The sequence below is a fragment of the Gymnoscopelus braueri genome (genome assembly GCF_963280865.1).
Source record: "Gymnoscopelus braueri genome assembly, chromosome: 14".
Lineage (NCBI taxonomy): Eukaryota > Metazoa > Chordata > Actinopteri > Myctophiformes > Myctophidae > Gymnoscopelus > Gymnoscopelus braueri.
The window spans coordinates 7,996,492-8,013,967 of record NC_137619.1 but is presented as its reverse complement, the minus strand read 5'-3'; the positions used below and the strand labels follow the sequence as shown (position 1 = coordinate 8,013,967).

At 44.1% G+C, this 17,476-nt stretch overlaps 1 protein-coding gene across 1 annotated transcript; it reads right to left on the bottom strand.

The window, feature by feature from the left end:
• Positions 1-94: 94 nt before the first annotated feature.
• Positions 95-15,598, bottom strand: oit3 (oncoprotein induced transcript 3). The gene is made up of 8 exons (XM_080448657.1): positions 15,340-15,598; positions 14,286-14,396; positions 10,170-10,292; positions 9,902-10,039; positions 8,239-8,399; positions 3,179-3,603; positions 1,357-1,456; positions 95-316 (listed from the first exon to the last, which is right to left on the bottom strand). Exons 1-8 carry the CDS (start codon positions 15,581-15,583, stop codon positions 158-160), a joined length of 1,461 nt encoding a protein of 486 aa, XP_080304783.1. The 5' UTR covers positions 15,584-15,598; the 3' UTR covers positions 95-157.
• Positions 15,599-17,476: the final 1,878 nt, after the last annotated feature.

Sequence of the window (17,476 nt, the reverse complement as noted above, 5' to 3'; positions counted from 1 at the left end):
GTGTGTGTGTGTGTGTGTGTGTGTGTGTGTGTGTGTGTGTGTGTGTGTGTGTGTGTGTGTGTGTGTGTGTGGATTCGGTCAAATAAGTATAGGGTTTAAGTGTCTAGCGGTGCTTCATGGTGGCTTGGGTTGGGCAGCAGGACGTTGTTGTCAGGGCTCAGGGCAGGATGAAGATGGGGCCGCCACTGAGCACACGATGCTGGTCCTGGGGCCCGCCGTGCGCCCTCAGGCCCCTGCGCACGCGCCCCCCGCAGTGTTGAGCACAGCGGGAGTCTCCTTCACCGCACACCAACACCTGACAGTGCAAGAACACCTCCTGTATAAAAACACACACACGCACACGCACACGCACACACACACAGAAAAGTTTACTAGCAGTGTACAAGCTTTTTGAGAGAGATGGACAACCTTGCATCTAGGGCCGAAACTCTCAATTATTTTCTATCGATTACTTTTTCGATTAATTGAATGATCAAGAAGCGTGTTTACCTCTTATCTCCATATTCTAACTTTTTGTGTTTTTTCATAAATTAACGGCGTACTTGATCAGGTTTCCACCCGACAGAGACGATATACAACCATACAAAAAGTAATTATTAAGTAACTTTTTAACCACAACATATTAGTACTTTTGTGCACAATCATTTCCCAATAGAGACCCTTACAAAAAACCCTCACAAAAATATTTTAAGAGCTTTGAATGTGGCCTCTCTATCTTCAGACTTGGACCGTGCTGCATTGATAATGGTAATATTATATTATTGATCCGCTCATTTTGTGTGTCCGTTGCAAAAATAACGTTTGACAAAAATGTGCATCATAAGCCGGCATAATACGACCCCTGCAGTATATCGTCTCTGTTTCGGCTGGAAACCTCATATGTCCAAAACAACTGTTACTTTCCAGGATTCAAGTTCAAAAGCAAACAGACGCGTTTTGAGCTTGTGGATCTGCTACTTTTGATGCTTTTGTGTGACGCTGTAGTATGATGAAGTAGGGCATTCCTATAAGCCAATAATTTGATGCCCGGCCTACCTTAGGAATGCGACAAAAACAAAAAAATATCCATGAATTCAAGTCTTCATGGGGTGACTAATCGATAGAAAAAATCATTTCTGGGTGAACTATCCCTTTAATTTACGGGGGAAAAAATACACAAAAAGCTAGAATTTGGAGATAAGAGGTTTCTGCCTGACGGCGTCAATACACCGGGTTCGAAGTATAATTCTGCATAACAATAGTGCGGCCTCAACATTTCTACACGGATTATGCATTATTATTCTTATGCAGCACAAAAGACTAAGACTTAGCCTGGCCAGTTGGCTCCCAGCATGCATCTCTCTCTCTCTCACTCACCCGGCTGTCCTTGCCGATGAACTTGAACACGGGGACCTGGTAGTGTTTGGAGAGCTGGTCCCTGGATGAATACTGTCTCACCGTGTCATCAGAGATACAGCTGGGGGGGGGGGGGGGGGGGGGGGGGGGGGGGCAGAGGTTCAGCATACGATCAATATCTTAACATGTGTCGTTGACATTTTCATGTCAACGACCCCCTATAGTATATTATGTATTTGGCCGCGGACCCCCATCTGAAAATGTTTTGCACCAGGGACCCCAATAACATCAGATTTGTGTTGTTCATTTGTAAAATCTTTTTTAAAAATTGAACAAAAATAACAGATCTACATTACAAGTTGGTAAACTTGTAGAGCTGCTATTTTTGAATAGCCAAAGTATGAGATAGGGTTTATAGTGGTTGAACTGATTTTGATGCTACAGTAAGCCCGCCAGCCCGGCAGACCCCAAGTTACAGAACCAGTGTCTTAGCACAATACCCAGAGATCCTACGTGTGTATTTCTAACAAGCTGTTATTCCGTCACCATTTTAGCTGCCTCGGGGCTTTCTGAGCTGTCATGGTGTTGTCGGAAATTGGGGAGACAGATTATAGGCTTGCTTTGTTTGTCCTGTCCATTGAATAGCAAAACGAGAGGTGTCCCCGTGGATTCGGGCGGGGGATGACATTCAACCAGCATCGAGTGTTTTCCCATTTGCCTCTGATAAGGCGCGGCTCCGTGTTTCGATTTCTCTACCCAAGCCATTCTTCTGTTTGCTCCCAACATTAATCAGAGTGAAAGAACAGTGGCATTTTTCACTTGACTTTCCTCTGAGGGGAATGGAGATTTTCTGTCTTATAAGCATGAAGGTGCTTATTTGAAACTCTGGTACTGTAGAACACATACAGCCAGCCGTTGCCCCTGGACTTGTTGGCCACTCATTATAAAGGGCTGAACACATAGCAGGCCTGGAAGGTGCCGCTGCTGTTGCTGGGATTAATAACTAATACTACTTCTGCCATCGTGCCCCAGAGCAAGGCAGTTGTGTTGCAGTGGTTCAGGAGGTACAGTACTGTAGAGCGACAGCTTTGAGAAACGCAAGGTTCCCGGTTCGATCGTCTGGCACTGACACTGGGTTAGTGTCTGGCACTGACACTGACCCTGGGTTAGGGTTGAAGTGTCCTTGAGCAAAACACTGAACCCAGCTAACTGCACCCGGTGAGCAGGTTGGTGCCTTGCACCATCTGTGTGTGAATGTGTGTGTGTGTGTGAGTGTGTGTGTGTGAATGTGTGTGTGAACGTGTGTGTGAATGTGTGTGTGTGTGTGTGTGTGTGTGTGAATGTGTGTGTGAACGTGTGTGTGAACGTGTGTGTGTGAATGTAAAGCACATTGTGAAGTGCTTTGGATGAAGGCGCTATATAAATGCACCATTTACCATTATGCAAGGTTTGAGAAGCACTTTAATATAACGACCACACTGGGTGATATGCCAAGAAAAGATAATACTTCAGGGGTTGACACTAAGGTCTCAGAGGCACTTGCCCGTCGGGCAAGTACAGGTCATGTTCTACTTGCCCACAGGGTCTTGCCCACTTGCCCGAAAAGCAAAATTTTAATTACCGTTAACACTTATTTTTTACTTTCTACTTGCGAATTCTGGGGCTGCACGATAAAAAATGTCATACCTCAATATTTATGCCAAATATCTTGTAAATAGCTATGAATATGACTATGGGTTTACACTTGTTATTTATATTTTTCTCTTTGTACATCTCGTTGCATTCCCACTCAAAATGTGCACCTGCCCGGAAAAGTTTGAGACTCACTGCTCCGCTAACTCACCCGTCCTTGATGAGGTAATACTTCAGCGCCTGGTCGGCCGTGGCGGTGGGCGTGGCGAAGCAGCTCTCCACCAGCGCGGACAGGCCCTCCACCCTCTCCCCGACGGGCTCCACGCCGAAGAACAGCGAGTCCTGCAGACGGAGCTGCGGCGGGGCGCTGTAGGGCTCCGAGAACTCGGCGCTCTTGAAGAGCTCCAGCGAGAAGGGGAAGACGCCCGCGCTGTGGCCGGCCAGCTCCAGGGCGGAGCCGACCACCGGGGCCGCCCGGTAGCCGTTGTCCGACACCCGGTACTCCCGGGGGAACTCGCAGGTGACCGGGAGCAGCAGCTTGCTGGTGCGGACGATCATGTCGCGGCCGCTGCTGCCGGGGCTGGTCCTGGGGAGGCCCGTCACCAGGTTGGTGCCCACGATCTTGTCCTCTGTTACCTATGGGGGGAGGGGGGAGAGGAGACGAGAGGGAGGGGGAGACGTTCGGTTCATGTGGTTTTTCACTGACATTTCCAGGAGTTTGTAACGTTGAGCCAACACAAGGAAAAGCCTAATAGCCAGTGGTGTAAAGTAACTAAAATTTTGAGGTATTTTTTTACTTTACTGGAGTATTTCCAGTTTTCAGTACTTTTACTTCTACTCCATCACATCTCGGAGGCAAATATAGTACTTTTACTCCACTACAATTATTTGGAGACTTTAGTTACTTTGTAGATGTTTGATTATTATTACAAAACAGGCATAACTCACTTCAGCGCTATATACTGTACATTTTGGCCATTTGAAAATAGCCGATCTACAAGCTCACAATGTGTCACATTGTGAGCTTGTAGATCTGCAATTTTCAAAAGATTTTTGAGCGGTGCAACCGCTCCTATAAGAGGGTTTAGGACCCATCCGTGGCGAAAGTTTTTCTTTCCGTCGTGAAAATGTGTCTTTCGCTGTGACGCCATGCTGTGGAAAACACGCCCATAGGCTAAGCTCTGCAGGACGTGCCGTGATTGGCTAGCGAGACACATGATGAAATTAACTTCAAACTTCGCAGACGTGCTGTGATTGGCTAGCGAGACGCATGATGAAATTAATAATAATGTAAAAAATGTAAGCACGTCACTTCGCAGGACGTGCTGTGATTGGCTACCGAGATGCATGATGAAATTAATAACTCATAAATAGCACCGCTCACTTCACACTGGGTGTGATTTTTATACATTTTATACATTTGAATAGAGTATCTCTACATTGCAGTATTGATACTTTTGCAGTATTGAGGGGTCTCTACTCCTCTGGGGCCCAGAGAGCCCGGCGGAGGAGGGTGTTGCAGTCATGCGGTCAGTATAGTCTCTGGAGACAGACTGTCGGCGGCTCATACAATTTACAAATGCTTCCAGAGTTCCGCCATGCACAGGAAAAGTGCAATTTGGTTCTTCTGTATATCTAATTAGTCAAAGCATTATCTAGCTTGCTGCTCAGAAATTCAAAAAGATATTCTAAAGATATTTTTAAATGCATTTCCGTGAACGGAAGATGATAATACACTTCCTTTGCACCGCTTTCCAGGAGGCGTATAGTTACAGACTTTGTAGCATTTGAAGACTGTGGAACAGTTAGCTGGTTTAAAGCTGCACTATGTAACTTTCCTCTTCTACCCCGGATTTGAACCTGGTTTCCTACGCGTGTGCTAACATTTTTACCATTGAGCTAATAGAGCCTGCGTGCTTGCTCAGGGGATAAATTTAATCTTGACCGTCAGGTCAAAATTTGTGTCAGATCCTGTGTCTAGGTGAGACATGATCTACGTAAATGTCTCAATAGAAGAGCAGGGAGAAAAAATACAACCACCCCAATTGTATAAGTTATATTGTATTAACATACTCTGCCATACAGATTGCATTACAAAATTACATTTTATCCATAGAAATAATTACATAGTGCTGCTTTAATTTCAATTCATAAGATTATTGAGCCAATTTAACCAATTTCAACTTGGCATCCTTATTTTGCCATGTCATTATGTCACAAAAGAAATCCCCAAAAATATTTAAAATCAATCTTATATAATAGCTGACCTACACACTCACAACAATCAGTGGTGCAATGCATTGTGTGAGCTTATACTGTACATTGGATATTTTCCAGATTTTAGTGCTCTTTCTTTTTTTTTTAAAGCCATTTCACAACAAGGGGGCCCCGCAGCCAGAAACTACGGCCATTGGGGGTCCTTGGCATGGACAGGTTTGGGCCTCCCTGCTTGACACTCATAATCAAGGGTTGGATTGGAGGTAAGATCCCTGTGACATACGTCATGTCCAGGGGGTGTACTTGTACATGGCTGGAGGATGTACTTCAAGCTGACTCACAGTATAGGCCCATGGGCCACATGGCTTGGCAAGGCGTACTGCTACTTGTGCGATCTATGGAGATGTTGTACATCCATATAGTTTGAGTGGATATCCTGCCTTGAAGTGACTCTAAAAACGTTGGGTTTACCTTGAAAAGGCTGTCTGATAGGAACTGTTTTGTTGATACTTTCCCCAATGGTAAGTAGTTGGAGGCTTGCCTACATGGTAAGTAGTTGGAGGCTTGCCTACATGGTAAGTAGTTGGAGGCTTGCCTACATGGTAAGTAGTTGGAGGCTTGCCACCCTCTTGCCAAGATGGGAGATTGAAGGTAATAATGTCTGGACATAGACGAGTCTATGAGAGTCTAAGATCATCTCTCTAAAAAGTGAAAAATGCAGTAATTTCCTGATTTGTATCGTATTTTTGCATCATTTATGCAAATGTAGAGATTGCACGACTGCACCATTAATTTCTGGACATCACAAACGTGAACTCAGACTCTTGAATTACCTTTCTAAGTTAATTAGAAGCGAAATGATAGCGATCTCGAGTTTTTGGCGAATATTTAGCTAATTATGCAAATAACGCAAACTAAACGCAACAGAAGAAAATGGAGATATCTTTATTTGACTTTCTAAGAACCCCAAGTATCAAAATATACCACTCAACAAAGATAAATAGGTGACAATTACGGCCACCACAATTTGATGTATAGGCCCCCTGAAAAGTAGGCGTGACCGTGACCGATTTTATGGCCAGGAGTACTTTTTCACTAAAAAATAATGGTTGGAATGGATTCAGCACCCCCGAAAACCCATAATTAGACATCCCACAAGTTCATATTGGCCAATTTCGTGCCCTCCGGGTAACCCCAACTTTGATTGACTCCCACAAAGCTTCCCAAGGGTTGGGTTGGAACATATTCAGAAGTGATAGTAGACACTTTTATGAACACGTTTGTGAAGAAGGCTATTGGTAAGCATTTATTTTCCGTAATGATCAAACATTGGGCTAATTCTCCCTAACTACAACCCATGTCTGGTCTGTCGTGGAGCAGAACAGAGTAATTGGGAGATCGCAGGTGTATTTATACTGTGGTGATTGCAACAAGGATTGGCTGAGGTGAGTGGAGGCAGGTGTAGTGGATACGGGTGATTATGAATGGGGAGTGGCTATTGAGTGAAGGTATAGGTGTGGTAGACAGGGAAGCGATTGAGGACGGGGAGTGGCTGTGATAAGCAGAGGGTGGCGGCGATCGAACCGGGAAACCTTGCGTTTCTCAAAGCAGTCGCTCTACTTCCCGAGCCACTGCAACTCAAGTGCCTTGCTCTGGGGCACGATGGCAGTAGTTATAGTATTAGTTATTAATCCTGCAGCAACAACAGCGGCAGCAGCAGCAGCTTCCTGGCCTGCTATGTGTTCAGCCCTTTATAATGAGTGGCAACGGGCCGTATGTGTTCTACTGTACCAGGCTTTTAAATAAGCACCTTGATGCTTATAAGACAGAAAATCTCCATTTCCCTCAGAGGAAGGGCAAGAAGAATGTCTGTTTTTTTCACTCTGATTAATGCTGGGAGCAAACAGAAGAATGGGCTTGGGTATAGAAATCGAAACACGGAGCCGCGCCTTATCAGAAGCAAATGGGAAAACACTCGATGCTGGTTTAATGTCATCCACCGCCTGAATCCACAGGGACACCTCTCTCTCCTTTTGCTATTCAATGGACAGGACAAACAAAGCAATTTTGAAATTGACAAAAAAACACACAAAAAGTTACTATTTTACTTTTTAGGATTGAACTGTTTAGGATTTAGAAGACATTTGTAGAATCGGCCTCAGGTCTTAATGGGTTAACCCATTAACACATTGCGTGCCAATCGCGTAGATCTACGCAAACCTAAATAATTGCGCAGTGTGCCAGTCGCGTAGATCTATGCGAAGTGGTCTTTTTTCTTTTCTTTTTGTTGCAGGTTCACATTTCATTGTAGGCCTCCCTCGCAGTGACACATTTCATTGTAGGCCTCCCTCGCCACGACACATTTCATTGTAGCACACCCGGAAACGGAAATATCCGTATCCGGAGATTTTCGTTCCCACCCGCTTCCACTCAAAATCTTTCCCTAATCCTCCATTTTCTCGGTTGTTGTTTTTCTCCTCGCTGATCGCTGTTTAACATAAACCGCGACAACTTCAAAATGGACGATCGCCGATCGAACCGGTCTTCTCTGGGCAACTCACACAGCTACCCTGTGTGTCTACAAACAGTTTAACGCGCGATTTTAAGGTATTTAGCGAGGTCTGTGGCGACGTGAAAAAAACAAAAAAACAACAATAAATCGCTGGCACTGGTGAGTACATTATGATATTAAACTCTGGCGTGGAATGTGTTAAGACCGGGAAAGCATCTGTGTCATTTTAGATTTGAGCTATATATAGCAACCTAGGTTTTTCAAAAAACTCAGCGCTGCTAGCTCTTACATCTGCAATTGTTGAAAATGTTTTGAAAAATCTTGAAAGTGTTTGAAAAACATTGAATAATTTTGAAATCTTCTCTTCTGGGGGGGTCCCTGGCACAAAACAGTTTCAGATGGGGGGTCCCCGGCCAAGTACATGTAAATGTTTTGGCATGAAAACGTTTGAGAACTACAGCCTCAGGTCTTAATGGGTTCATACAGTATGTAAGCCCCTGCTCTGTGTGTGAGTGTGTGTGGGGGGGGGACGCAGCACTGACCTCCACCACCGTGCCGCAGGTCTTGAGGCTGAAGCTGAGGTTGATGTGGGTTCCGTTGGAGACCCCGCGGCACGAGGAGTTGGTCAGGAAGAGGTCCAGCCCTCCCACCAGGTCCTTGGGAACCGACACTTTGATGGAGCTGGACTCACACAGCACCGGCACTGCAAGCAGAGAGAGGGAAGGACACAGGTAGGGGTGGAAAAAAGTACTCAAACGTTTTACTTAAGTAAAAGTATCAATACTGCAATGTAGAAGTGCTCTGTTACTAAAAAGTAAAAGTCCGGAATTAATTTTTTTTTTAAGTCAATTAAAAAAAATATTGGTATCAAAATGTACTTAAAGTACCAGAAGTAGAAAGTACTCAGTCTGCAGAATGTCCCATTTCACAAGTTTTCAGACGTATAAAAATCATTAGAAAATAGTAGATCTACAAGCTCACAATGTGTCGCATCGCGACGCATTGTGAGCTTGTAGATCGGCTATTTTCAAATGGCCGAAATGTATATAGTCTAGGGCTGAAGTGGGCAATGTATAGGCTGTTTTGTAATAATAATCTAAATCTACAAAGTAACTAAGTAACTAAAGTTTTCAAATAATTGTAGTGGAGTGCAATATTTGCCTCTGAGATGTAGTGGAGTAGAAGTAAAAGTACTGAAAACTGGAAATACTCCAATAAAGTGAAAATACCTGAAAATTGTCCTTAAGTACGGTACTTGAGTAAATGTACTTAGTTACTTTAGACAGGCACGCTGAGGCATACACGGCATGATGGGAAACGGTCCAATTACCTGCTATCTAGTGCATGTCTTTCTGTCTGTCTGTCTGTCTGTCTGCCCCGCCCGCCTGTCTAGCTAGCTGTCTGTGAAGTTGTTTGTGTGCTGCTGTTGTTTCTGTCAGTCTCTCTTTCATTCTGTATAGTACACTCACACACAGGTGGACTTTTATTTTATTCCCGAGAGAAGCTTTGATAACAGGAAAAGTAGAGAGTAGAAAACAACAACAGTACAGTACACAGATTTTGACAGCAAATTTTTGTCCAGTTTTAGTCATAGTCTTTTGAAGGAAATTCCATTTAGTTTTAGTCATATTTTCGTCATCTGAAATGTTTTACTGTTAGTCTAGTTTTAGTCGACTAAATATCATAAGATTATAATCGACTAAATCTACAGTTGATTCACTCGACTAAAATGTATGTTGGCGGTGCCTTGATGGCGTCGTAAAGGCTGATTTCACACTTGGTTGCATGCTGAAAATAGCCGATCTACAAGCTCTGCGACGCCTTGTGAGCTTGTAGATCTGCTATTTTCAGGGCGCAACACCCGAGCGCAACCAAGCATAAAATGACTTGTCTTTTAGTTACTACTGGATTTAGTTACACTAGTCCCTCACTAACATTTTAGTCTAGTTTTGTTGACGAAACTGACAATATATTTAGTCTTAGTTTTAGTCATCATATCGTAATTTAGGATTCGTCAGTGAAAAAAGGTAGTCCACACACACACACACACACACACCCCCACACACACACACACACACACACACACACACACACACACACCCCCACACACACACACACACACACACACACACACACACACACACACACACACACACACACACACACACACACACACACACACACACACACACACACCAATCTCACCCTGACATGCGCGTCTATCCTCTCCCAGCTCCAGCCCGCGAGGACAATGGCACTGATAGGCTGATAGGCCATGGCTGACCAGCAGTGCAGAGCAGCCATGGCTGCAGCCTCCATTGTTGGCGTGACAGCCAGCTATCTCTGCAAGAGAGGAGGAAAAAAACACACACAAGGATAAAGCCACGCCACGCGGTCTCATCACCAAGTCACCTCACCTCAGCACAGCAGCACCACATGGTGAATATTAAAACACAGGGAACATTGCCTTTACCTTTGCAGTTGCGTGTATCTTCAGCCAGCACGCGGCCCGGCCCGCACTCACAGCGCCTGGAGCCTTTGGTGTTGACACACACCTCCGCACACCCCCCGTTGTCCTTCTCACATTCGTTCACATCTGAACGCACAACACAACACAACACAACACAACACAACACAACACAACACAACACAACACAACACAGCACAACACAACACAGCAGCATGAAATGTTAATGCTTTTAGTTTGGTTTCTATGTTCCTCCCAAAACAAACTGATTCGACTGCTTCTCGGCCTGGGGCCCATGACCCACTTTTTTCCCACACATTTTGCTAGGATTCCTAGGATGGCTCAGGGTAGAAGACAGGGTCAAACAATAAAAAATGGGATTGGCTTTCAAAATAATCGATGCGACTTTGCCCTCAATGCCCTCAATACCCACATATCTGACTAAATACCTCCCAAAAATGTGCGACAAGCCCACAGCCATAATACTTGAGGGAGCGTAAACAACGATCTGGTAACACCCACTTATAGAACAAACATGGGTCAATTCTCCTTCTACAGCACTGCCACCCAAGTGTGGAATGCCTTGACCCCATCCCTCACAAAATTTAGATCACTTTCACAATTAAAACAGCCCTGAAAATTCACCTTTCAGGAGGCCAAAGGGGAAGGTAGTTATTTATCACTTCTCCCTTAGACAGGGGACCCCCCCCCCCTGCCTTTTTTTCCCTACTCTGTATGTATAGAGCACCGAAGTCCTGACGTGACTCGTTCATCCCCAGGTTTGCGGAAGTAATTTCTCTATGGAGAATAACATTGGGTCATCTTAGAATCGTCTCATATAAGAATTGTGGTCCAAAAATAAACACCGCGTGTCGGCGTTATTGTCAGGGAGGAGGTTCTGTATCGTTTATGATAGTCAGTCACTTATATTTGATACAGTCTGTTTCTGGCGAAAATGTAACTAATTCGGCGGAAGTAACATTAGCGTTTTCTCACCGTCAGTTGATGCTTCATATCCATAAGAGTCAACACGCCGGGGTCATTTGTTTATTTTTGGAACACAGTTCTTATTTGACGCGATATTAAATACGTCTATGGGATTCAGAACGGGGGTGGAAAACTGCGAACCAGGTAGACAAACAAAGGATGTGTAAATGACGTCAGACTTCGGCGGTCTATAGTGTTTTATATTTGTGATGATATTGAATGTTTGGTGCTATTTTATATGTTGATGAATTAAATACCTAGGACCCCAATGGAAACAAGACTGCAAGGACTTTTTGGGTGTTTTTACATTTCTATCTAATAAAATATTCAATCAAATGGAGTTTACCAGATCATGCTATATTGCTATTGTCAGTATGCTCGCTGTAAATGGCCGCAAGCACATTATGCCACACAGGAGGAGTGACTAAAATACTTTCCTCCGACTGTCATAACTTTCTTTGATTACCATTCATCTTTAGCATCCGTCCTTGTTACCGATGTAAAATTAAATTAAATACCATATGGCTGCAACAGACACAAAGGGGGGGGGGTGAATTGTCTGGAGCCAAAGAGAGTGTGCTGGCATTCATGATAAGATTGAGGAGACATTATTGGCAGACAAAGTAAAAAAGAAGGCATCAGTCGTTTCCAGTGGTGTAAAGTGACTAAGTACATTTACTCAAATGTTGAGGTATTTGAGTATTTCCAATTTCCAGTACTTTTACTCCACTACATCTCAGAGGCACATTTTTTTACTTTTACTCCACTACAATTATTTGAAATCTTTAGTTACTAGTTACTTCTTTTTACAAAACATACATTAACCACTTCAGCCCATATACAATTCGGCCATTTGAAAATAGCCGATCTACAAGCTCACAATGAGCTTGTTCTACGAGCTTGATCTACAAGCTTTGTGAGCTTGTAGATCTGCTATTTTCAAAAGATTTTTTATACATTTTACATATTTAAAAACTTGTGAAATGGGATATTCTGCATAATGAGTACTTTCTACTTTTGGTTAAGTATATTTTGATACCAATATTTTGTACTTTTACTCAAGTATGTTTTGTGCTCCGGACTTTTACTTGTAACAGAGTATTTCTACGTTGCAGTTATTGATACTTTTACTTAAGTACAAAATGTGAGTACTTTTTCCACCACTGATGAATTGTCTGGAGCCAAAGAGAGTGTGCTGGCATTCATGATGAGATTGAGGAGACATTGGCAGACAAAGTGATAAAGAAGGCATCAGTCGTTCCACAGCGTGGGCCCACTGACACATTTGGTCCATGAGTGAACGCAGTGATGAAGGGAGCGTTGTGCGGTGCGGGGTTTCTCATAGTGTATTTGTCACCCCTCATTAACCCTACTGTGTGTCTCCGTCTCTGTGAAGCCTCGTTCATACAAGTTCTCTCTGACAGCTGGAGTCTGGTGGTCCCCAACAACTACTGCCACCCTGTTCAACACCCTCCCCCACTGACAATCCTGCTGCCACCCCCCCTCTATTGCCATCCTCCTGCCACCTCCCGCTATATTGCCACTCTGCTGCCACCCCCCCCTAACTGCCACCCTGCACAAAGGAAGGAGGAATCTTTACTTTACTGGAGTATTTCCAATTTTCAATACTTTTACTTCTACTCCACTACATCTCTGAGGCAAATATTGTACTTTTATGGGGGGAGTCTGGTGCAACGCTCAGGTGCCCGGCCAGGAGGCCACCCACAGAGCCTAGTCCCTCCACGTACCAGAGCCTCTGCTCTCCCCAGTCCCGGCAGAGTAGTTCCGGAGAAGCGGATTGAGTGGCCCTGTCTTTCCCTAAGAGGACTGACCGTGGGTAGCTACTGGGACGTAAGTCGGGGCTTGATCAACCCCGGCTGGGTCACCTGGGCGAGGGTGTATGTTGCGAGACCCGAAACACCCGATGACCCCAGGCTACAACACTGATGAAACGTCCCAGGTGCATCTATGTGATGTTTTTCTTTCTTTATTATACATAGGCTATTTGAAAATAGCTCACAATATAGCTCACAACGCGTCCCATCGCGACGCGTTGTGAGCTTGTAGATCTGCTATTTTCAAACATTTTATACTGTTACTTTTGCTAATTTAAGTATATTTTGATGCCAATACTTTTGTACTTTTACTCAAGTACATTTTGAATTCCAGACTTTTACTTGTAACAGAGTATTTCTACATTGCAGTGTTGATACTTTTACTTAAGTAAACACATGTGAGTACTTTTTCCACCACTGCCATCCTCCTGCCACCTCCCACTAGCGCCACCCTGCTGCCATCCTGGGCGTCCATAGCTGAATGGGTAGAGACTGAGAGGCCATCTGGGAATCAGAAGGTCCCCTGGTTTGCTCCAACTAAGGTCCCAGTCTATGCGTTGTAACCTCTAGACTGTGACAAAAACTAAATACCCTAAAGGAGTGGGTACCATATTAATTAATTCATTCCCCCCCACACCCCCTGCTGACATCCTGTTGGCACGCTCTGCTCAACGCTGAGTCAGCAAATACACAGTAAAATCCTTTGTGTTCATTTAAGGGTACTGGGCAGTGGGTACTGAGCATGCCAGCGTTGGCTCAGATACAGTATGAACCAATAATATTAGTCAGAGTACTGTAGAACATAATCACATTATCCTGTGGACTGTTTGGCTTGTCGGATGCTGCAAATGTGTTGTTTCCATGGCGATATTGGGAACGTTCCCACTTGTCCATAGAGATAAGCTATCACTAAGGCATTGAAGCATGTTAGCGAGCAGCACACCGTCGTACTAAACAGTATAAATAGGTTGAAATGAAGATGCATCCTGAACACGACGGGAAGTGTCGATAACAAGAAGGCCAAATGAAACATAAAATACGGTTTATTTATTATTTTCTCTCAAAACATTCTGTTTCTCTCAGGAAACTTTCCCAGCCTGACTGTTCCTCATCCATGTTGTCTCCCTTATCTCCCTGAGTCATGCTTGATGCTCTGTCATACAATGGCGTCTCTCACCGAAAATGTATATCATACAGTATCTGTTCTTTGGCTATTTACCCATTTATCTGTTCTCAGCTCTCTTATCCTCTCTCTCTCTCTCTCTCGCTCTCTCTCTCTCTCTCTCTCTCTCAGACTCACCCAGGCAGGTCTGTCCATCAGCTCCCAGCACGGTCCCAGGGGCACAGCGACACTCCGCTTCGGGACACGGTCGACCCCTGCACTCCACCTCATCACAGATGTCATAGAAATCTGCACAACACAACGCACACTTAGAACCCCCCAAAAAGATACGGTATGTTCTGTGCAAATAAGAAGCACATATCGACCCACTGAGTGACAGTGTACATTGAATGCACACACATGTAATTGAGCTGTAATTATCCTCATTAATGCTCATTATAAGATGGTACCATTTTTGTCTACTACTGCAGTGTGGCTGTGGACAGTTCAGAAACCTGCTTACCAGTGACATCATCGATGGGGATTCCAAGCTAATAGGAAGTACAGTACATCCTTTCTCTTCCAGGAAAGTTAGCATGCTGAAATAGAAGCCATTGTTCTTGCATCAATAGAAATAAAATAAAACGTTTGTAATGACCACTGATGATGATATCAATGGATATACAGCTCACCTCTGAGACACAGAACGAGTATAGACAGAAATGGTAGCATCTCATAATGAGCAGGAGCGGATTAACCCTTTGGGGTGCCTTGCCTGTGCTACAACCCGTTTTGGTGCCCCCAGGACTGTTTTGTCAGCGGGGGGGGGGGGAGTTTGGGGGGCGACCCCATCAATATTTCGCCGGCCATTTCACGATAATACAGTCTGCAGCACACACACAGACACACACACAGACACACACACATACGTGACGTCGACCAACTAGTAAAATTATATTAATAATAGATACATTTTGGAGGATGGTGCCCCCCTGAAGTTGGTGCCCTGTGCTGCAGCACCTAAAGCCCTTCCATTAAGCCCCCACTGATAATGAGCATTAATGAAGAGCAATTATATGAATATAAGGTTGAAAATGGGTTGGGGTTAAGGTAAAGGATTACTTCACCCATTTTCAACCTATAATTGGTCGTCACTAATGCTAATTATAAGATGGAGCTAAACAAAAACTATACAAAATTAACTCTGGATTTTGTGTACTTTTTTTTCTTGTTTTATAATTTCCTCACTCACGGCCACAGTAGACGTGGAAGCAGACGGAGGGCCTGGGCAGACGGTAGACGTAGTAACCCCCGGGGCAGGCCTTCACGTCCACGCTGGCGTTCCACTGGCAGCAGTTGTCGCCGAAGCTGGCGCAGACGGGCCGGGTGACGATGCCGTCGCGGGCGTCCGGGTGGCTGCCGTTGAGCCAGATGGGCGCGTGCGTGCCGCAGTGGTTCTCGGAGATGCAGAAGGTGGGCATGGCGTCGCCCGCCATGCCCGTGAAGCGGTACCACTCTCCGGACACGTGGCTGTCGCACAGGGGCACGCCTTTGGACTGGTTGACGTGGAACTCCGTGTTCCTCCAGGGCTCGTTGAGGCTGATGTACGCGGAGCACGGGTCCAGGGCTGTGACGGACAGACAGATGGAGGAGAGAATTAGAAATAAGGCTGGAAGCGGTGCCGTTGTAAAAAAAAGAGATGCACAATTAATTGGCCGAGTAATACACAGTCAGTGGTGGCCAAATCACTGACTGTGCGATGCGACGCATTGTGAGCTTGTAAATCTGCTATTTTCAAAAGATTTGTATACATTTAGATTTTTTTTTTTTTTTTTTACTTGTGAGTACTTTCTACTTTTGGTACTTTAAGTACATTTTGATACCAATACTTTAGGACTTTTACTCAAGTAAATGTTGAATTCTGGACTATTAACAGAGTATTTCTACATTGCAGTATTGACACTTTTACTTAAGTAAAAAATTTGAGTACTTTTTCCACCACTGGAGATGAGCAACACAAATGCAGTAATGAAGCTTGAGGTGTTTTAGTTCGTTATCCGTTTGATCATTGTTTGTGAATTATAATGAAATGTAAAAGTGTCCTGTAAGTCCCTATGGGCTGGGCTTCCTTGGAAGCATGACACTTTAATAAAGAAAAATCTAATCATGTACTGTACCTGTCAGGGCCAACACATGGGTCTAAAGTACACTCTCGGTTCTTTATTTAACTACTTACTGTAAGCCAGCTGTATGTGCCAGCTGTCATCGCGAGACTGTCAAACGTTCGGAGCCAGTCAACCAATTATTGACCTGTCAGAAACGTACTCTATGCGCTTTAGATACCTCAACAAAAGACGAATATGTGCAAATTGGAAAACCAAGTGTGTATGTCTTCTTTTATTTCCTGAACCGATTATTCTTTGTTCATAAGCTAATCCACCCAGTTCTCGTTGACCTTTTGGTTTTAGGAATAACTTAGCATTTGTAATCTTTTATTCAGGTAGATGGGCTTTCTAATGAGGCCAAGAATGTTAAATGATTTCCTTGTAGTATGGTTATTTGTAAGGTCACTCTCTTTTGTTAGAGTTTCAGGCAGCAGTCTAGGTGTAAATTGAACTGTCTATAAATAAAGTAGTTTTTGCTCCAGGAGAGAGGGGGGGGGGCATGCTGCCACAAACACCTTTTGTTGTGCCTTTTGTTTGAGTAATTATGAAGTTATTTTCCTTGTAACTTTTTGTTATGTTTGCCTGAGTTATACTTGAAAGGAAGAGCACTGTCAATAAATACCTCTGCCACCAGACTATTCTACAGGGCTATACCCCATGTTTCTATACTGTAAATACCATGACAATGTAAAGCATACTTGGCCATACATACAGTATAACCATGGCTACTGACAATAGAAAAGGTGAAAAACATCACGGTCACATTTTTAGCTGTGATCTTGCAGCTAGTATGAATCATTCTCTACGTCCAAACATTATTCAAGCACAAACCAAGGGCTGCAGTGCAGTTTATCACGGACTATGTGCTTGTTCACGTGAAAACCAGAAAACAGAATGTTTCGATGATTTTAGCTGCGACTATACAGCTTGTAGGCCAGCGGTGGGAAACTTTGATGATGGAGAGGGCCACTATATTTCCACACTCACTCCAGAGGGCCACATTGCATATAATGTCTCTGTCTCTGTCATTCTATGTCACACAAAAGTAGCAAAAATAGCCGATCTACAAGCTCAAAACGCGTCGCAGTGCGACGCGTTTTGAGCTTGAAGATCTGCTATTTTTTGCTATTTTTTTATTGGAATCCAGAATTTGTTTTAGCTATTAGCCATATTGTGTGTCTCCGTCTATTTTTTTATTGGAATCCTGAAAAGTAACATTTTTTA